Here is a 21,194-nt window from a genome sequence, read left to right on the forward strand (position 1 = left end):
AAAATACATGTGACTGTGCGTGACTCATGCATGAATGCACACGCTTAAGTTTTATCTAAAACTTTCCTCACCTCCATATCCAGGGCTCTTGCGTCTGACAGTGAGGTTGACATGACCCTGTTTGGCGGCCTGCTGCATCAGCTGCACCACCAGCTGGTGAGACTTGCCCACTACTGCTGTGCCGTCCACACAGATGAGCTCATCGCCCGACCGCAGGCGACCATCCTCATCTGCTGCCCCGTACTTTACTATGTGCCCTATGTAGATCTGCCAAAGGGAAAGCACATCAAATGCATGATGTAAATTTATCGCTACAGAGTAATTGCTTAGCTTAAAAAACAAAAGATCATTCAAGACACACCGCACTGAATCAGTGTGATTTATGCAGCAGCTTTACAAAGTTTCCCGTTTCAGTACTTCAAAGTATTTGTGGCTGACGTAGGAAAAACCAAAAAGGCCGGTGCAGCCTATTGGGGCGGTGGAGAAACTAGTGTGCTCTAGGCATTGTGTGGGAGAGTACACACAGGTCTGCCAGAAACAAGTGCACAAATACCATGCAGCATGTTTGGCACAAACAACAAGTACTAACTCCTGTGGGGCAGACCTGAAACCTGCTGCCATTTTTTTCACTATCTGCCTTCCATTCCTCTTCTCGATACCTTCTTTAAGACAAATATATGGCACACAACCAGAAGGAATGGTGGATAAGGCCTTTGCTGTTCTTAACAAGCTATCTATACAAATCTCCAGAGAGCAACAGCTCCAGTTAAAGAGAGAGAGAGATGCATTAGGACTTTCTGCTATTTGGTTTAAAGGCAGACTAAAAGAGGCACGGGGAATGTAAAACACAGCGGAAACTAATGAAGCAAAGAAACTCTTAGGGAACAGAGCATTTAGTAGTGGTTGTTGTGGATGGATGTATATGTAAACATAGTATTCTCATTCACAAGCAATTATAATAAACTGATGAGACTTAAAGTGAAGGAAGACTTACAGGCTCCCCAGGCTCATTTCCTCCCAATATGCGAAAGCCAAAGCCTGTATCCTTCCGCCAAAGGAAAATGTCCTGCTCCTGGCAATCTGGCACTGAAACACAAGAGAAACAGTGAGGACTCCATGGACATCAACAACCAAACCCAAACCATAAATTTGCAGGTTCTGCTCGATTTTTCCTGCTAGAATCCATTTAGACTGATCACTGGATCCTTTTCTCTCTGATCAAATAGTTCTGGCTCCCGTGTTCGCTTGATTATGGCAAATCTGCTGATCAATAAGGCGTTTGCATTTCTAACAGTGTTAGAATGAGAGCAGGCTGGATCAACAGCTGCTTGCTCCTGCCTCGTGCTAATATTCAGAGCGCAAACTAGGCTGCAAGGTCTCGAGCTGTCACCTCATCACACTTGCAGACCTGAAATCTAGAAATGTACTCAATGCAGAGCCCTATTATTAGCTCTCATTTACAGTCAAGTCTTTCTTGCATGCATTAATTTATGGCATCTCCCCCCCATGCACTATTTCTGTACACACATACACACCTCCCCTCACATTTGCATGCACGGACAGGGCAGACTGTGGAGGAGGACACAGGCAATTTGGTGTCAGTCTGTTCAACCCACAGGGCCAGTATGCACAGAAGGCACAGGCCATTTCTTCCTGCTCTGCCTGCTGTCTACACGGCTGCCACGCAAGGCCAGTAGTGAACCCATTAGTTTCAGCTTTCTAGGTCCCTCGATAAATTGCCTGGTGTGAATTAAACTGCAGCTGTTGGACTTGTAATTAACTCTCTGCTGACCCGCAACTATAGAGTAGTGATCAAAGCTCGATGTAACTAACAGTGCTGCTTTGTGACGCTTCATCACGCAACAGGTAACATGAATTCCCCAAAGCTCACCTTTCAGCCACACTGCTCTGCCACTGAAACTGTGCTCTTTTGGTGGATGCATGAATGCACCTACTCAAACATTCAAGTTGGGTTCACTCTTATGTGGCAACATGCACATGAATAAAGATGGAAACAGACAGATTCTGGGCCACTTTTTCATTCGTCGTCTCCCTCTCTTGTTTCATTGTGTCGCCTCTCCTCCCCCACTCAATGAAAAAAAAAAGAGAAAAAAGGCTAGAGCTCCTTCAGGGGTTATCAAACAGATATACCAATCAGCTACAGCTTAAAGCAGACCTCTCCAGGCCCAGTTAATATTTAATCAGCAGCAGTCCTAGATTCTACAGGCAGCCATGATTGTTAATACACTGCAATACACAGGATGTGGGCAGCTTGCACATCTGGCTGGGAACAGTCACAAATGTGTGACAAGCTAATGCAACAGACTTGCCAGAGACATCACTCTCTCTATTACAATGCAATCTCTGGCAATACTGAGGTTTATTTCACAGCCCATACAAATCCATCCTCCTCTTAAGTATCACCACTGGTCCAAGTACAGGAGGTGTGAACGATGTAATTCAGCCAGAACGGGCGAGTGGAGTGCTTCTTTTTGAGGATATCGCACACTCCTCTATTTCTTGCAGACTCTTCCATTAGAAACACATAAGTGGTTTGACACCCTTACAGTGTTACCCAATGAATTATGCAAGAGTGGGCCATGACTGCAAATGATATTGTGGAATTTTATGTGGAGACTTCCCACTTTCTAGTGTTCCAGTTTTGAATTTTCTGTTTTCCCTTCAGCAAACAACTGTTTGCCTACTAAACACGTAAACGCTTTCTTTTATAAACTTTAAGGAAAGAAGACGTGTTAGTTACACATCATCCATTGGAAAGCGAGGACCGAGTGCACTCACATTTCACATCCCAGAGTCTGGGGATAATATCGTGTGTGTGCGACTGACATGCACAAACGCCACAGCAGCACTCGTCAGCTCCTTTTGTGTGTTTTCAAGGACACTTCTCTCTCGGAGGCACCTTTTGTCACAGGATCAGCTGTGACTGGTAAGCACACAAATGTTGAGCAAACAAACTAAAGGCATTAATGGACACAAATGCGCAGGTACCCCAAATGCATTTGCTGATCCACTTTAAACAATCAGAGCCTTTTCCAGGGCGTTTTTTGCTTCATATGGGTCAGCTTAGTGGGAATCTTTTCTCCTGCCTACATCTCTAATCCACAAATCACACAGCAGAGCTTTTTACATACCACTAAACTGACATTGCTTACTTACCTTCAGTTAAATAATGTTAAATATCATAGCATAGAATTTATAGAATAGAAGCCCGCACACAAAGGAAGGAAAACAATGGAAAAATGTGGCGAAAAGCCTCAGATCTTTAAGGAGATTATTTTTTCCTTTCGTTTTCATCTGGAATCTAAGCCATCGCATCTATACTGACAGGCTGTACTCATCCTTACAGACGGTAAAAAAGAATAAAGAATAAGCCCTCCTGAATGTTTAAACTCTAAAGTCTGCAAAAGTTTCAAATTCTTCAAAAAAAATAAAAGATTTTTAAAAAAATACTCACGTCGACTCTCGTACATGCTCCTGGACTGTGCCCAGATCTTAAAGGGGTCTGGCTTCTTCTGGAGGGTGAGGGTGCCATCTGCGGGATCCTGAGGGGGCAGACCTGGCAGGGGCTGGGTGGGGGCAGCAGGAGTGGGAACCACCGCCTCACTGGGCATGACAGAGGGTGGGTGGCTGGGAGAATCAGTGTGGGTGCTGCGATGACTGCACACACTGTGCTGGGAGCTGCTCTGGCTGTCTTTTCTTTCTAGCTGGTGCTGGGGGGACAGAACAGAGCGAGGGAGAGAGAGAGATTGAGGTGTGTGTATATAAGCGATGGGGGTGGATATAAACATACATGCAGAAGATGGAGATAGAGGGCAGAGAGAAGAGAAGAAAAGAGTAGAAAGTGAGTCAATGTTAAGGGTGACACAGAGGACAAACAAGATCACTTAGAAAAAGAGTTGATGGAGGACAAAAAGATAGAAAAGTATCCAAGGTCATCTTTTTTAGATGCAGCAGAACATCTCCCACTTTGACAAAAAAAAGAAAGAAAAAAATCTCGCCTTGGTTTCCATGGTTGCGAGACAAAGACGGACAGAAATATGAGGGAATTTTAATGAACAAAGATATTGCCTTTTATAAACCCTCTGATTCCTTGTTCATTGCAGAAGGTTCTCTGCATGAAAACAGAATCAAGGTTGGTCTGAGTTGAAACAGGAATGTGTGCCATCTGGTTTGAAAGCAAACTAAAATCTCAGCTGTAGAGAAAATAACCCACTGAAATTGGTGTACTGAGTTGGTCGTTTCAACTGAATTTTATTTTTGTTTGCTTCACGGTCATAATCGCATGACAAAATGAGATGAAACACAGTCATAGTTAATTCTATCTGTTTAAGCATCAATGAAAATAACACCCATTGCACTGAATGCTTGGTTTGAGATAAAGAGAACTATGTTTTTATGGTCTAATAATGCCGTGCTATATCTCAACTTTTTGTTCTGTTCCTGTAAACAGAAAATGTGCATAGATGTTAGCATGCTATTATTTGTAGATATTCCTTTTTAATAACTTAAAAAATGTTCCTACTGATAAAATTACTAATAATAATTCTAATATTGAAAAAGCCCAAATGTGATATGAATAACAAAAAAAGAAAAGATACAGAGACTCTCCCAGTCTCTCACTTATCACACTATATGAGATGAAGGTTCAAATTCCAGTAATGCACTGCATTACAGCCATGTGAAATTGACTTCTTGTTTGATCACTGCAGACTTGCTTAATGAGTTGAGACAGCACGGTCTCTCTTGCATATGGAAGTTTACTGTGAGCATCTATTTAGATGCTGAACTGGAGGCAAAGCGGTTGTTCTGGGCTGACATGAAGTCGCATGCAGCGTGACATTTCACTGACATAACACAGAGGGAGGGAAAACTGGCTTTTCCTCAGTGGAAAGCTAATCCAAAGTGACAGTCAGGCTAGGCCACTATTGGTCCCACTCAACCCCCTTACAGTGCCCACCCCCTCCTCCATCCGCCACACCATGTGATCTGAGTAGGTGACACCCACAGCTCTGACGAATGCCATTTTGAAACTAATCCTAATCCCAATATCCAGCAAGCTGAGTTGAGGCTTTTAATGTTGATGAAGAGACACTGGTGCAAGGTTGCAAGGATTTCTGCTTCTCAAGTGGGAGGAATTGAACCTGCAACTCAACTTGGTGGCTCTCTGGGGGTAAAACAGGGTGACAGTAATTTGAGACTGTACTGACTTGTTATCAGGCTGATGAGTTGTAAAAACAAAGAAACATTTGCTTTTTGGACTCCTGAATACCTTCACTGGCCCCCAAAAGACCCCTCGCACTGCCCATCCAGTTTTTCTAGTCTCTTTTCTCTTATCAATAACATCTACAAGACACATTACAATCTATCGAAGTCTCCCCTCCAGCTTCCCCAGCTCCCTAATTGTTTGATTCCAGCACACTTTGGAGTCATTGCCCCCCTTTTCCCTGCGAGTTAGCCTCAGTGCCTCCTTTTTTATCTGTGGGCTATCACAGGCATTCACTGCTGTGGGCCAATCCATTTTTCTCATTCTCCTCCTTTTCCCCCCTATCTCTTCTTCATGCTTCTTTCTCCCATTCTCCCTCATCTGAGGCTGTGTGCCCTCCCCAACAGCTGGTCAATGTTACACTGCTCTGCCTAGGCTATGCTTAATCAGTCACAGGATGGCAGCATGGCAGGAGCGGAGGGATGTAAGGAGAAAGCGAGACGAAAAAACAGATGACAAAACAGAGGCAAAAAAAGCAGAGAAAAACCTGAGAGAAGGATGTAGGAAGAGCCAAAGTGTCAGACTGGGAAAGAAGTAAAGAGATATGATGGCAGTAGGAACAATGGGAAGAAATTTTGAAGCTCTGGATACAGAACTGTAAAAGTGGGAGTTAGCTATCATATGTCTGTCTTTTGTTCTTTAAATAGCACTCTTTTCACTCAGTGGAAAGCGCAAGGAAATGCACAAACACGAAAGAGTTCATAGTACTCACCACCAGCTTTGGACTCCTCTTGGCTGGCACCACTCCTGCAAAACATCGGCAGAGAGACAGAGAGAGCATTAATGACCTGCGGTGCTCTTGGCTTGTCCCCTCTTATTAAAAACTCCCCAGGACAAACGGATGAACCCTTGATTCCTGCTGCAAAGCAGAGCGCAACTGGCCCGGTTCGGTCTCCTCTTCCTCCCCCTCTCTGTTGCTTTCTCTCTGAGCAACACACTGCGCTAGGCTGCTCGCTAATCTAAGTGATCTCCTCCCCCCTACGCTCCACTCCGCGTTCTCACCCGTGCTGCTAGAAGAAGAGCTACTGATCTATCCGCATTAGACGGGCTGACCGCCTGCCGCAGCCTTGTACTGCTGGTACAAGCTACAGGTCCTCATAAGCAGCCACAGTCCTGCCTCCACAGCCTGCACAGCAGCCGTCTCCGGCACAAGCTCCACAACAGAATCTCAACTATTACCCACAGAGTAAGGGCTCAGCAGTTTACGAATCATGTCAAAGGAAAGTCTGAGTTTCTGCCTTACTATGCACATCCTCTTTGTAACTACAGAGCTGTTTTCTCTCTTCTCAACTCCACTGTTTAGCTCAGTGCTTACAATGAGAAGGTTTCCCTCTCTGCCCTTCTTCTTGTTCCCTCCCCCGTCTCTTCATACGTGCACCATGACTTGTTGTGCCTCTATCCCTCTCCCTCTCTCTCCCTCATATATGTGCCAGTTAATACAGTGTTAAGAATCACCAAGAAGATCAATCTCATTTGTGCTAATGAAATATTAATACATGGAGCCAGCTGTCAGGAGAGATGATTCACAGCAGACTAATATACATTCCCACATAATAGCCTTTCCCCACATCCATCACAGTCAAGCAGTTATTCAGGGGGTATGTTCCTTTACCTCTAAGACCAACCTATCGGCTCAGACTCCACCTGACTGCTTTGACCTACACACAGCTTGTGCATCGCTTTTCCAAGAACACTATTTTCCTGTCTTGAATCTCCTTTGCCCGTCTCTTACTACGGCACAGTACGCTGAGACAAAAATAGACAAATGAATGCATGAACGGCGTGAGGCGGGATCGGGACAAGGAGTTGCCGTTGCCACGGCAATCAAGTAGTTCTGTATACAACGATGGCAGTCCGTTTTGTTAAGCATAAGAATTGAGCAGCAGTGCAACATATTTATATTAATTGCAGACCTTTGATCTGTTGCAGACAACTCCTCCACCTTTGCAGTCAAGACCAACACAAATATAAAGCAGCTAACAGACCGGCACAAACAGGGATTATTAATGGAAACTTCCAGTGACATTAAAACACGCAACAACATGCAAGCATCCATCTTAGGCTCTATCTGCTGCATTGGCAAAAAAATCATTAAATGTTAAAACTCTGTTGCTGCAAAGCCCCTCTCTACATGATTCATAATTTATCCCTATTTTCTCTCTCCCTCTCTCTCAGATTATAGGGGGGCAGCTACTGGAGCAAGTAGAACATCTCACAACTGCTGACGTGCAGAGGGATGCTTGTTTTTTTTCTTGAGCGAGAGAGTGTCAGAGTGAATGTGTGGGTGTGTCTAGCACAGGATGGACATACGCAACAAGGTCAGATGTCAATAATAACAGTTTCTTTTTACAGCACTGTGGAGCCAGTGTGGAAGGTTAGTGAAGATCCTTAACTTTTAAACAACCTCTGCAAATCTCCCAGCGGGCGACAACGTCAGCATAATCAGCATTAAGGGTATAGAAATTGAACTCAACTATGGCCATACCGTTGATAAATTTGAGCACGGAACTAAAGGGGAATAGAAATTAGAGGAACAAACACGTATTGACCCCTGCTCTAAATTCATCCACCGAAGCGTGTGCCAGCTAGAACGGTAGCTTTGCATCTTCATGCGTGATGCAGTCTTTAAATCTGCTTAACTTAATCTAGCATTGTGATGCTGATGTGTTGTATACGTGGAATTCAAAGTTGATTGGATCTGTTCGAATATAACATTTATGAGCAGCCGAGGCTCAGTGAAATAAGTATGCGGATTGCATGTTTGTGCACACACGCAGCTCACAAGAAGCATTAATAAATACGTAGAGCGATACACGCTATATGTGATGTCGGCACGCATTCAAGAAGGTGAGCGGTTATTTATACAGATAGCACAAATGTCATACACACACACACACACACACACACACACACACACACCATTTACATTATGCACCTGTTCCATAATCCTGTTGTATTCTGGTAAAGTATGCTCAATATTCCGTAAATAAACGTCTTTAAAAGACTGAAATGATGATTAAGAACAAAAGACCGACTTAAAAGGTAAGCATGTATTAATACTGAGACGACCATTAGACGGAAAGACTAAAATAGCATCCATTAGCATTCATATGGGAAAGGATGTAAACAATCTAGAAGTGGCTTTGAGTATCAGTGTCTAGAAGGCAGCTTCCTCTCCTTTTACAGTAGAGAAGTATGCTTGTGACAACACGCAGCATTACAGATAAAGACGTTAATGGCATAATTACTGAACGACTCTCAAGCTGCACAGTTGTTTTACTCACTTGCTTTGGATTCCCAGACAGTTACCTACTCTATTCTCACACTGGCATAACTGGGCATCACATGCACGTTGTACTGGGAAGCCGGCAGGTTAAAGACTGTTTAGTGTCCAATAGTACTTTTGTATTTTTCTATTTTATATTGTCTATGTATATGTGAGAAAATGTGAAAATGGCTTTTCACATTAGAAAGCTGCAATATTACAACAAATCAGTTGACATTTGTGTTCAGTAGATTGAAAGTATGCATGTAAAAAAAATCCTCTGCATGATGGAGTAGGTTTGACCTGAGATGAGGTTTGACACCCCCCCCCAATGTGTTTATACATTGTCATGTAGGTAGAAAGTATACATGCAGGGGGGAGCATTCTTTTATCTTGGAGTGACAAGCAGTGAAAAATCTTGAGGGTTTTTTTTTTAAACTGAATCTGCAGCACTGTGAATGTCCCACTATTTCATTGTGCAACTGATGCTGTAGCCTTGGTGGGTCTATGCAGAGCCCACACAGAGTGAAGAGTGCGAATGGTCCTTCCTCCAGGTTTTCTATATACATGGTCAGAGGGCGTACAACATGAGTAATGCTCTCTTTAGCTGAGACAAATCTGGAAATATTTGTCCCTTTACTACATATAAGAATTGTCCAATTATCCAATGGGGTTCTCTCCATTCATCTACCCTAAATGATATTGCCTTCACTTCCTCTTCATCTCTGATTGCATTTTCCTTCCAGTGCCTTTATTTCCTCTCCATTTTTATTTCTCCTTCCTTCCATGTTTTCATTTTCTCTTGTCTTTCTCTCTGTCTCTCAGGGGACAGGCGCTCTGTGCACGATTGTCATGGCAACAACGATGGGAAGACAAGATGGAGGAGTCATAGCTGGCCTGGCCTCCTTTACATAGAAGAATCATGTAGTTGAGAACACCAGGTGTTATCTTTAAAGTTTTCCAAGAAAAAAAAAAAGCTTAAAAAGTGCATTAAAATCTATTAAAATGCTAAAAAGTATATCTTGCAATCCACACTTCCTCATTGCACATTAGTCACAGGAGAGTGGATTTATTTGTACAGTGGTTTTAGATCAAAACAGGTAACGTGATAAAAGTCTATACTAGTAGAAATGAGACTGAGTTTCCAGATTTTAGGAAAATACCCGCCTGGCTCGAGAACACTATCCACAACAATGTTTTGGATTTTTAATATCTTCTGCTATGCAGGAGTTTAACATGTACTTCCTTCACCTGTACAGGGTACTTTCGTACTTCTAATTTTAAATGCACACACATTCTGCCTTCCTCTAGATCTAGACTCCTCAAGGTGTAGCCCACAAGGCCAATAGTGGAGCAAGAGTGTAGTGAGGAAAGAACATTTTAATCATCCATAGTTCATGTCATGTTACTATCTAGCAGCACAGGTGGTGACTAAAGAAGGGTTTTTACTTCACATCTGTTTTAGTCATCACAGCAAAGTGAACCTTCCCATCTCAGAAATACAGCAGACGTTAAAATACTGCAACAACCACATCCCTAATGTTAAAAAAACAACAACCCTAAAACCTACAATGTCTAAAATAAACCACCATCCACCTACACCTAAAGTTTTTTTGTTTTACATGAAGCATTTGTATTCTGTGAAGCCATTCAGAATATGAAGGCTCTCTAAAATCAGTCACCAGAACTTTGAAATCCTCTGCTTGAGATGTTCAATAACTACACATTTGGAGGAGCAGCGATCGCCAGTGTGGCTCTGCTCATTTCACTGTTATGTCACTGCAGGGAGCATTACAGTTATTGCAAATGCACACCCAATGTGTTCTGTCACAGAGCTTCTGAACTCACTGTGCACATTATCTCACATTAACCACCACCAAACTGCCCTGACACTGTAGAGTTCAGAGCAATGCAGCCTCAGAGCGACGGGAACAAACGAGTGTACGACTCCAGAAGATGTTTTCACACTTTGTTGTGCATATGTGATAATAGAAACAACTCAATCTGACTCTTAGAAAACAAACAAACAAACAAAAAAAACTTAAACTACGTTCGGTTTTGTTTTGCACATTTTCTCAACCTATGAAGATCCATTTCTAGTTTTGCCACAGAATATTTTGTATTAAAAGAAAAGCAGGCTAAAAATTGCAGCTGGCGTGGGAAACAGAAAAATAGCTGTCATATTTGAATGGAAAACAATCCTGGTGATAAATCAATGTGATGTTCTGACCTTGTGATTTGCGCCTTCTCCTAAGACCGGACTCTGCTGACTCTGAGTCAGACGACGCAGATTGATGAGTCACAGATGAACCGATTAAACTTCTCTTCTAGCTGAAGTCCACCTTGTTCCTCCTCCTCCTCCTCTCCATCTCAAAAACCAATCCCCTCATATATGCTCCCCTTGCTGAACTTTCAGTGCTGTTCAGCAAATCTCACACTCTCTCCTCTAATCCTCCACCTCCAGTTTCTCAAAACATGATCCCCGGTTCTCATATTTCTCATCCTCTGCTTTTCCTCTTATCTCACTCTTTTTACCTCCTATAACTGTTGTTTGGGAACAATTATGTGCTAGCTACTAGCGATCCTTGAAAGGTCACAGCATAACTCTTAGAAAACAGAGCACAAATCTCGATCAGAACAAGAGCTACAACCATAAACTATTTTTCATATTTATTGGTTAATCTGTCACGTGCACCTACTCATAATTTACCATAATGGCATTTTAAATCACCTAATCGACAGTTAACGTGATCTAGTTATCGAATGGACAGGTTTTTGATAAATGCCTTCAAAGTTAATTTTCTTTTGATCAACTAAAGGTGGGTTTTTACACTCTTAAACACGTGCAAGCTATACCTGACAAAACTGTACGATATCTATTTGAGGCATCTTGGCATCTCTCACGCTAGTACTAAGGAAAGACTCCTGCTACACTCTTGTCCTGCTGTCCAGCTTGGCATGGAGGGCAGAACCAGGACTGGTTTTGAGGTACTTGTTTGAGGCAGAGGTTTTTACATACAGTTATGAGTAAAAGTCACCTCTCATTTTTCTTTTCTTTTTTTCTCCATTTTGCTTCCAAAGGTACCAGACTTTCTTCTAATTTTTAAAGTGGTCTTGAGCAATAGTTCTCCAGGATTTCCCATCCTTGTATCTGACCATTTTCAGAGGAATTTCCTTTTTTTGGTAAGCCACTTAATACTGACCTATGAACCATTAAAGCATAAAAAGGCACCTAACTGAAGGGATAAACCAGTATTTGTGTATACACAAACAACTTAGCAAAGAATCAATGTTAAATTGTGTCTTTAGGCGCTTTATTACCATAAACCTTTTTGCAAAAACACATCATTTGTTACCATTTCTTTATCTAAAATCAACAAACAATCCCAAAGTTAACAGGTCTGATTTTTTGCACCAGACGAGCTATTCCCAAAGAGATATTAATGCAAAGCTTGGCACGTGTCTTTAAAAAAATTAATTACAATTTGAAAAAAAACAAACAAACACCTATCTACAGCAGATGAACAGAATCAAGTATGTCTCTAAAAAACAGGAAAAAAATTCAGCAAAGATGTGACTCATCTTTGCTGGATTTATGGCCCCTCACTTGATCCATCTACTGTTTACTCATCAAAAATGGTCTCAGGCTGTCAAGAAGCTTGACTTCTTTAGGAAGGGAAACAGAAAAAATGGCTGGGATGTGCCAAATTACAAAGATCTGGACTGAAAAATCAGTGGCAACAGGTATTAATGGCGGGTTTTTTTCACTTTGGTTCAAATCATTGTCAGTAATGGAAGGTCAGAAGCCATGTGTGACCATGTGTAGCCTTTATAGCCATCTGTAAAACATGAGGCAGATCCTATCATGGTTTGGGACTGGATTTCAGCCAGTGGTGTCAGAACTGATGGAATTATGGATGCAGGAAAGTATCATCAGATCAGTGCTATCTATCTAAATGGCAACGGCTTAAGTTTCAAACATGATAATGATCCCAAATACACTGCTAATGCAGGAAAAGCATATCTGGATAGAAGAAAAAAAAACTGATAATGGAACACTATCAGTCATGGATTGGCCTCCTCAGAACCCGGACCTCATTATTTAAAGTGTGGGATCATCTTGATAGAGAACGGAAAACAACTGACTTCCTAAGAAGAGCTTTCAGTGTCCTTCAAGAAGCCTAGAGAACTATTGCTGAAGACTACTTGAAAGAAACATGCAAAGGCAGATTTATATAATGTGTGCTCAATAGTCACTTGAACAGCTACTTTGATAGTATCATAAGATGGTCTTTAGTGAAATCTGCTTTAAACATAGTTCAATAATGTTGCATTGGTCAGTGCACACTGCACGCTTGCAGATGTAAGTCACATTGTAACAGTTTTGTCCTTCTGTCTGAATTTTGCTCGAGGTCATCTTTTGTCATCAAAGCTCCGAACTGGCAGTCTTCATTTAGAGGCTTTTACAAGGTTTATCTCACAGTTATCAATGTTATTCTCAGACAGCAGCCCTGCGCTAGACTGGCAGCCTATTCAGGGTGTACCCCACCTTTCACCCTATGACAGCTGGGATAGGTTCCAGGTACCCCGTGACCTTGAACTGGATGAGAGAGAGCCTTAAAATAAATAAATGCCCCAATGCTGTGTGTCAGCTGTTAATAAAAGGTATTATGCAGCGGCCTGTGGTTGTGTACTTTGTTCCTCATCACCTGGTCACTCACCTGATCCAACAGTATTGGCAGGTTGATATCAAACATAACGGAGATGATCTATGCTGCTGTCAGTCACCAGTGACTGCCTAAGGCCTCCTCCTTACTTTTACACCTCTCCCTCTCTGCTGTCAGGGGGAAATACTGCTCTGCATCCATATTATTCTCTCTCCCACACTGGTCCATAATGATGCTGACATTTAACACAATACAGCGGTGTTATTCCAGCTGCAGTGCACAAGGTCAGCTCATTAGAGGACATAACTGATGTGGGGTGCAACCTGCCACTAATACAGATCTGGGTCAGCCAACATGAATGACAATTTAACAACAATAAGGACTCAACACAAATGAGGGACCTTGAACGTCATTCAGTAGCCACGTGAATACTCTAAACTCTGTCACGCAAAACGGTTTGTTGACATTTCAGCGAGAGAAACATTTAACTCCGGGTCGTTTCAGGTCAAAAGTGCAGCATCTCGGAGCAAGATTGGCTGAAACAGCCACAATCATGTCACCCCCCCCCCCCCCCCCCAAAAAACCCCACAACCATTATAGCTGAAGCCAGAATCGAAATTGTTCAACAATGACTTTTCAGGAAGCTTTCAGGACCAAAGTAATTTCCAGGGTAATTTGGAAATAAAACACATCAACACGGAAGATGAGAAGTCACACCATTCGCTCAACATGTCAAATAACTAACATCAGGTAGTAAAAGTGAAGGCCGACTCTGATATACGAGTCCCTGACCTAACGTGCTCCTCCTCTCCTCCCCTCTCATTCATCCATCTCAGCTCTTACCCGTCCTCCCACTCCTTCCCACACTCATCTGCTCGTCCACAGTCATTCTAATTCATCCCATCGTCTCTTTACCTCTTCTCATTTCATCCGCTCTGGTCTGTCCAATTTTCATCCTGCCACCCACTCTCCTCCTCACTTGTCTCTGCTGCTTTTCCCCCCCCCTTATTACTCTTAGTGTGCCAACTGTTCAAGCTGTTGTCTGTTCAGCACTGTATTCTTTTGTGTATTTGATCTCATAGCCTTTCATGTCAAAACTTGACTACCTGCATCTGTTTCTCCACCCCTGTTGATATACATTTATAAGACTTGTAATACATACCTCTTTGCACCAGCATAGTGACCTCGCTGCCTCTGGGACATTTGCTCAGCAGGTCCACCACCTGGTTGTGACTCATATTTTGGACATTTCTTTTGTTGACCTCCATCAGAATATCTCCCTCCTTTAGGCCACGGCACCGCGGATAGTCCACTATTTGTTTGACCCGCTGACCTCCCCCTGTCAGGCTGTCAGCAATGGTGAAGCCAAAACCTTTGTCTCCCTTCTCCATGTGGATAGTGATGAGCTCGGGCTGGGTGGCTATGGACGAGGCCAAGGTGACCACATCGCTGGTGTAGCCGTGTGAGCCGTTAGACGCCACCTCGGCTGACGGGCTGTGCGGCCGTGGCTCACGCAAGCCGTTAATGGGTCCGGCCTGGTTGGAAGGCGGGTCAAACGTTTCCTGTCCATTGACGATGATAGGCTCTTTGTCCAATATTGCGACCGAGGTCACCAGGCTAGTGTTGGGGTCATCAGGGTCAAAGGGCAGCGGGTAGCCACGACATAAAGACAGATCGACCATGGAGCCGATTGGGATGGATTGGAAGATCTTCACAACCTGAGCATGGGTGTAGCCCAGCACAATGGTGTCATTCACACTGACTATGACATCACCTGCACAAAGAAAGATCACAATATTGGTAATGTTGTCGTTTACAGTTAAAACCCCTACCAGGTCAGATTCACATTACACTGTTAGTGATATCTGGGATTAATCACAGCTGTGTGGCGGTTAGACTCAAAGAATAAAGAGATGGAGTCAGGAAACGACAACACAACGTTTTTAAAAAGAAAAGAGTGCCCTCTGTGGATGGTGGTCATGTACTGCACCTGTCTCCATCTTGCCATCCAAAGCTGCAGGCCCATCCAGCACTAGACTTTTGATCTGTAGAAACTCATCTGGCTCGTCTCCTCCAACCACAGTAAAACCGAAGCCACGGCAGCTTTTCTTCAGCTTCGTGTTGATAAAGGTTCCTTTCAGCTCTGCTGGGTTTCTTGTAAAGAAAGGTTTCCCCCCTGCAGAGTGGGCCAGAAACAACTCTTGTATCCATCCGCATAACATACATTACAGAACATGAATAACTTTTAGGTGGCATGTCGGGAATTTTGTCCCTCAGATTCAGAAGTCAAATGAATTCACTGCAGTTAAATATGTGACGACTATAAAAAAGAAAAAAAAGAAAAGAAAAGGCACAGCTGTAATTTTTGGTGGAAATGAAAACAAAAATGAATGTTTTTGAAATTACTTTCCTGTTTTCACTTAAACAACACTACTGGTCAAACCACACCCACTTCTCCAGTTGTTACTGATATTTACACGATGAATCTTTCATCATCTATCGGTGTAAAATCATTTTAAAACATTTATTCTGAATGAATTAGCCATTTTGTGGCTAAGCACACTCCTGACAGTGAAAAAGAAACATTATTTACAAAGTATGCCCCTAATGTTACTGTAGAATTATTATTATTTTTTTTTTTTTTTAGGAAAAAGTGTTGCATTTATTAGGTTGCTTTGCTTTCACAGCTCTGTTCAAACCAACTTGATGGGTTTTAAAACTGGACACTGTGTTCGTCTTGCATCCTTTGAATCCTACTTTCTTATTATTTTCTTTGGTTTGTATTTGTTTGCAATATACAGTATGCCTTTTTGCAGTACTACTTCCCATCTCACAATAATGCATTGATGGTTGAGGTACACATTTTTCTTCAATGCTTTGAACAGAAAGAGTATAATAACAGAAGTTGGGAAATTGGCAAGATTTTTTAATCCCCGACAAAGGAGCTGTTTTCTCAGAAACTGACTGTTTTATGAAATGTACCATTTAAGGCTATTAGGTGGACTGCACAGTATTTTGTACAGGATGTAGTTTGGGGAGCCCATAATGAAAAGAAAAAAAAAAAAAGTAGTCCAAGGCTATTTCTCAGCCAAAGCTAAAAATTCCCTCGACAAAGGCATTAAATCAGTTCCAGAAGGCTTTCTGGATTGGTTTATGATCATATTTTTTCAGTTTGTTTTTCTGAAGATTGTGTGAAAAGTCCAATTTTGCTCTATTGTAAACTGTATAGAACCCTTCCAAAAATTCCTGGATTCAGATCCAGATCCAAATGGACTCCAAAAATTACCTTCTGAGTAACGCCACCCACAAACAGACAAAGAAAAAGCAAGCTGAAACAACTCCTTTGAAAAAAACAAAAAGTAATAATATATAAAGTCTATAAACATAATGATTTACGTTTGACTCCTGTAGGGCCAGGAGGTAGAGTTGGTGGGACCTGTGGTTCCCTGTAGGTCTCCAGATGGTTTGGTGCGTAGTTTGCCAATGGAGCTGCTGCAGAGGAGTGCTCCTCTATCCACTCTGCACAGACACATTTGTATCCAAACGTTAATCCACACACGCGCGACACAGAGGTGTATTTACATGCCACACATGCACACAGAAACACTTAACATCAAAATACACACAAACACGGAGCTGAAAGGAAGTACTATTCATACTTATCTGTACTTCTACTAGTGTTTTTTTGGCGTGTATATCATACTGTTGATCTCAGCAAATGTTATGCAGCAAAATTATATCTGTTGTTGCAAAAGCGTCATATTACAAACACTTAACACAGTCTGAGTGTTAGTACTGTTAAAACAAATGAACACAATTAATAGAAATGGATGTTGTTACTCTATTATTCTTTGACTTACATCATGCAAACTGTGAAATGCAGTTATCACATTTTGTGGGCTGTGGAGCGTGTGAAGAGTAATGTTTTCATGCAGTCAGTGGCACTTTTAAAAATATGCTGAGTTAGTTGTTGGCACGTCTGTTCTCCAATGTTCTTATGGATGTACAGGCAGCTTCAGTGATGCCGACTTTAAATCACGGCAGTTGTGTCTGTGTTGCATTGCCATTACACTGGACTGTCTGCCACTGTATTGAATTTTTTGTGTACCGTGAACAACAGTGACTTAAACTGAGTTGATCATATCTGAGTTTGAATGAATAAATAATAGACAAAGTTTACTTCTGAGATGAAAAAAAGAAGAGATACTGGAACCAATTGAATTTGCTCATGGATTGGCACAGCTAAGAAATAAGAATAGAGCATATGGCTAGAAAGGCAGAATACTGGCTATTGCATTAGTATAGCAAGCAGGCCAGTTAATTTGCTGCTAATATACTGCGTTTCAATGCATTTGATTACTGTTAGTGCATCATCGTGAGCCCTTATCCTCATGCATGCATCTTTGCCTCACCTCTTTCAGTCTTTTCACCCTCGACTGCCAACTCAAAGTTTTTGAATCTCTAAAGTAAACATCATTCTTGCCTTTTCATGGTAATGCAGGATAAATGATCAAATACAAAATGGCACTTATGACTATAAATCACATAAATTAAAACCTAAACATCAAAGACAACCCCTGGCTTGGGCCAGTTCTACTTTTGTGAAACGTCCTTATGAGAATCCATTTTTAACCCTTTTGATTTCAGTAACAATAATATATATTTTCATTAAGTAAGTTAAAGTCGAATTAATTCAGAGACAAGCAGTCTGGCCAAAGCCCTGGATAGTAGTGGACAAACTATAAGGACATGACACTGACAGACATGAAGAAAGAAAGAAATGGTGCCGTGCCAGGGCAGGAAACGAACCTCGAATATACCGCTCACCTTCTGGAGGCTGCGGCTGTTGCTGCTGCTCAAGGATTTTTCGACGCCGCGCCTCCACCACCGGGTTCTCATATTGAGTCTTCCTGTTTATATGACTGAGACAGAGGGCAAGAGGGAAAGAGAACAAGATAATAACTTGGAGACTGATTAGTCTCAGATTCACTTAAGCGGAGAAGAGATTTATAAAAGGGTGTTTCATCTGGAGAAACCCCGTTTGTCTTCGCAAGCTGCCAATAAGGAGATTCACTTACTCTACATAGTACACCCCATACACTGGGTCATCTATCCTCTCCCATCCTGGAGGCAGCTCTGAAATAGAGAAGGTACACAGCATTGAAGACAAAAATTACATTTTAGCAGAGCTCAGTGGGATAGTTTGGTTTGGGTAACACAGTCTTTCAGTCCCACAGTTATAGGAGTAAAACTATTTCACTAGAAAGGACACCTTGCCTTTATCCCAGTGATGGATTTTAACATACATGCCAAAAGAGGATGAAATTGTAGTTTTGGTTTTGTCCTGCTGAGCACTGAAAAACACTTTTCCATCGTCCATGTTAAAACTTCAGCTTTATTACTTTTTGTAAAACTGTGCTTGGAGCACAAACGCTTCTCTTTTCCCTTTACATCATAAGGATTTCAGTACATGGGTACCAGTAATAAAGTATTATTAAATAACAAGCTGGATATCTCTCCAGCTGCCTGTAATCAATTTTACTATCCTCATTATGGCCAAAACACAATAACTGAGAAAATAACAGCAAACAGCTTCAAACAAGACCGCAAAGGCTACAAATGCAGTCTGACCATTTAATAAATAACTGAAAAGCATGATGCAGTTATTTCGCTAAGTATTACCATACATTACATCACTACCTCTGTGAACACACCCCTACACATTGTACACAGACCTAACCACATTTCATGACCACGCGCCTATTAAACTGACATGTTCCCATTAAGATGTTGGCATCTCACATCTCCTATCTCGCTGTATTTGATTTCAGACAAAGACATTACCTCCTTGTGTTCCTGTGGGCTTCTCTGAAGTCCAGTAAACACTTTTATAAGAGTCTGGATTTCACAATCAATAATCACAGACCGTCTGCATCTGAGCAGCCTGGAATAATAAAGGCTCGAAGCCAGACATTCAGAGTCTTGTTTAAGACTGAGCTTGCGTTCCATTGCATGGCTGTTTGTGTTACTTGCGAATGGGATGAGAATCAGCAAATGAGCAATTTGCCTGCCTGCGAGAAAACTGAGTGCATATATCTACCTGTGTCCCAGTGAAACCTCAGTATTACAGATGGTACTAGTGCACTTACGGCTAATAACTCTTCTTGTTCATGCAGTAAAATATCACATTTTATTGCATCCGATGCAAATTACATGATTCAGATCTCCTAAAACAAACAACCTCCGTAAATGGATGTTAGGAAAAAAATTCAGGATCAACAATAGCATACAGTATATTTCATTGTAATGCATGTGATGGATAAATACTGTGGTTTTATTACAATCCTAAAGCCTATATATCTAGGTAGAAGAGCGAGAAATATAAAACCAACAGCCAAAAATCGACACGTACTAAGATGCAAGTTATGATGGTACACTGGACGGATTTATTTGCCATCCTTGAACTGAAGCCATCTTCACTGCACTATTCTCACGTGGGTGAAATCAGACATTACACAGGCTTTGTAGTTTGGAGCGGGCAGATTAAAGATTGAACATCCATTCTGATGAGTCTGGCATTTGTATTCTTACTTATAGCTCTGCTTGATAATGTGTGAGATATTTGAGAAAAAAACAAACCAAAAAAAAAACAAAAACACGTTTTTTCCACAAAATCCAGTCGAATATATTATGGTCATCATCCCTCGGCACCATGAGATGAAAATAGAACTTTGCACTCGAGAGCTACTGTCCTGCACTTTTAGATGCATCCTTGTTTTGACACACCTGTATCAAATGAATGGCTTGTTACCAGGCCTTTGCCAAACTTGATGGCATGTTGAAGAGGTAATCCAACCATTTGATTTAGCTGTGTTGGAGTAGGGATGCATCTAAAAGCTGCAGGACAGTAGCTCTCGAGGACTGGAGTTGGACATCCCTGCACTAGAGCATTATGCATGTTTTGTTAGTGTAAAAAAAAACAAACAAAACAAACAAAAAAAAAAAAACTCCTTTAAACCCTTGCAGCTACCTTTGCTCTAAACTAAATACATACATCTTCCTTACAGAATTCAGGGCCTTGGATTTGAAGCCGATGCCCAATTAAATTTCCTCTTTGAGATGATCAGTTTTGAATGGCATCTTTGAAATAATATAATTTTAACCTAGCAGAATATCCTCCATAAAACCTTCAAAAACCTTACCTAGATCACTCTCCAGGTCTTCTGTATGTATCCCTTCTTCTCCAAGGACAAAGCAGGATGAAACAAAGAAGAGAAAATGAAGAGAAAAAAAAAAAAAGGGACGATAGCAGATGGAAAGTGGATCAAGGATGCAGGAATCCAAAGCAAATAAGGAATGACGTGACCAGTCAGAGAAAGACAAAGGAAAAGGGAAAGCCCTTAGAAAAAGACTGTCTTGGAATATAACAACATCTCAAAATACCCTGAGAAATCTATTGAGACTTGGGGTGCCATTCTAGATTTCACCACTTGATGGGGCAATTATGCAATTTGTGTTTGGAGTGAGGCGTAAACAAAGTGTCATTTGGAATTTATCAAACGTTTTTTTCTGTTTATTTGAAAATTACATGTCAGGTTTTGATGACAGTAGAGCTAACAACAAGACAAATGTAGCACATTCCAATTTCCAACAAATCTTTCAATCAAAACCAAATGAATGTACTAAAAACAGCACCAGAAATTAACAAAGGCATCACTCAATAAACAAGAGGAGCCTCACTTCTGAGACCCGGAGCATCCCCCGCTGTTCCCGAACCACTACACAGGAGTGTGGATGAACGCTTTGATTTCGTAAATGAGGAATAGAAGCTTACCATCATCGTCACACTCTTCCAGCGGTCTGGAGGTTCTGTCTCTACACCGAGGATCCAGCCATGATGTGGTCTTTGTATTGTGGCTGAGAGGAAGCAAACAAGAGAACCGAATAATTCAACACAGGCTGTCAGACTGACATATAA

At 41.7% G+C, this 21,194-nt stretch overlaps 1 protein-coding gene across 20 annotated transcripts in view; it reads right to left on the reverse strand.

Moving 5' to 3' along the window:
• LOC100696506 (membrane-associated guanylate kinase, WW and PDZ domain-containing protein 1) overlaps window positions 1-21,194 on the reverse strand; it is a 90,215-nt gene that overhangs the window by 11,493 nt on the left and 57,528 nt on the right. For 6 of the 20 annotated variants that reach the window (XM_025901405.1, XM_025901406.1, XM_025901407.1 and 3 more), the window contains 11 exons: window positions 21,051-21,133; window positions 20,419-20,466; window positions 18,295-18,352; window positions 18,026-18,138; window positions 16,613-16,735; window positions 15,207-15,392; window positions 14,379-14,990; window positions 5,997-6,031; window positions 3,476-3,731; window positions 995-1,086; window positions 72-267 (listed from right to left, as the gene is read on the reverse strand). In XM_025901405.1, the coding sequence (XP_025757190.1) occupies window positions 72-267; window positions 995-1,086; window positions 3,476-3,731; window positions 5,997-6,031; window positions 14,379-14,990; window positions 15,207-15,392; window positions 16,613-16,735; window positions 18,026-18,138; window positions 18,295-18,352; window positions 20,419-20,466; window positions 21,051-21,133 (1,802 nt within the window). The remainder of the gene's footprint in view (window positions 1-71; window positions 268-994; window positions 1,087-3,475; window positions 3,732-5,996; window positions 6,032-14,378; window positions 14,991-15,206; window positions 15,393-16,612; window positions 16,736-18,025; window positions 18,139-18,294; window positions 18,353-20,418; window positions 20,467-21,050; window positions 21,134-21,194) is intronic. The other 14 variants (XM_025901414.1, XM_025901410.1, XM_025901404.1 and 11 more) reach the window with 6 other exon arrangements.

This window comes from Oreochromis niloticus, linkage group LG20 (genome assembly GCF_001858045.2).
Source record: "Oreochromis niloticus isolate F11D_XX linkage group LG20, O_niloticus_UMD_NMBU, whole genome shotgun sequence".
NCBI lineage: Eukaryota > Metazoa > Chordata > Actinopteri > Cichliformes > Cichlidae > Oreochromis > Oreochromis niloticus.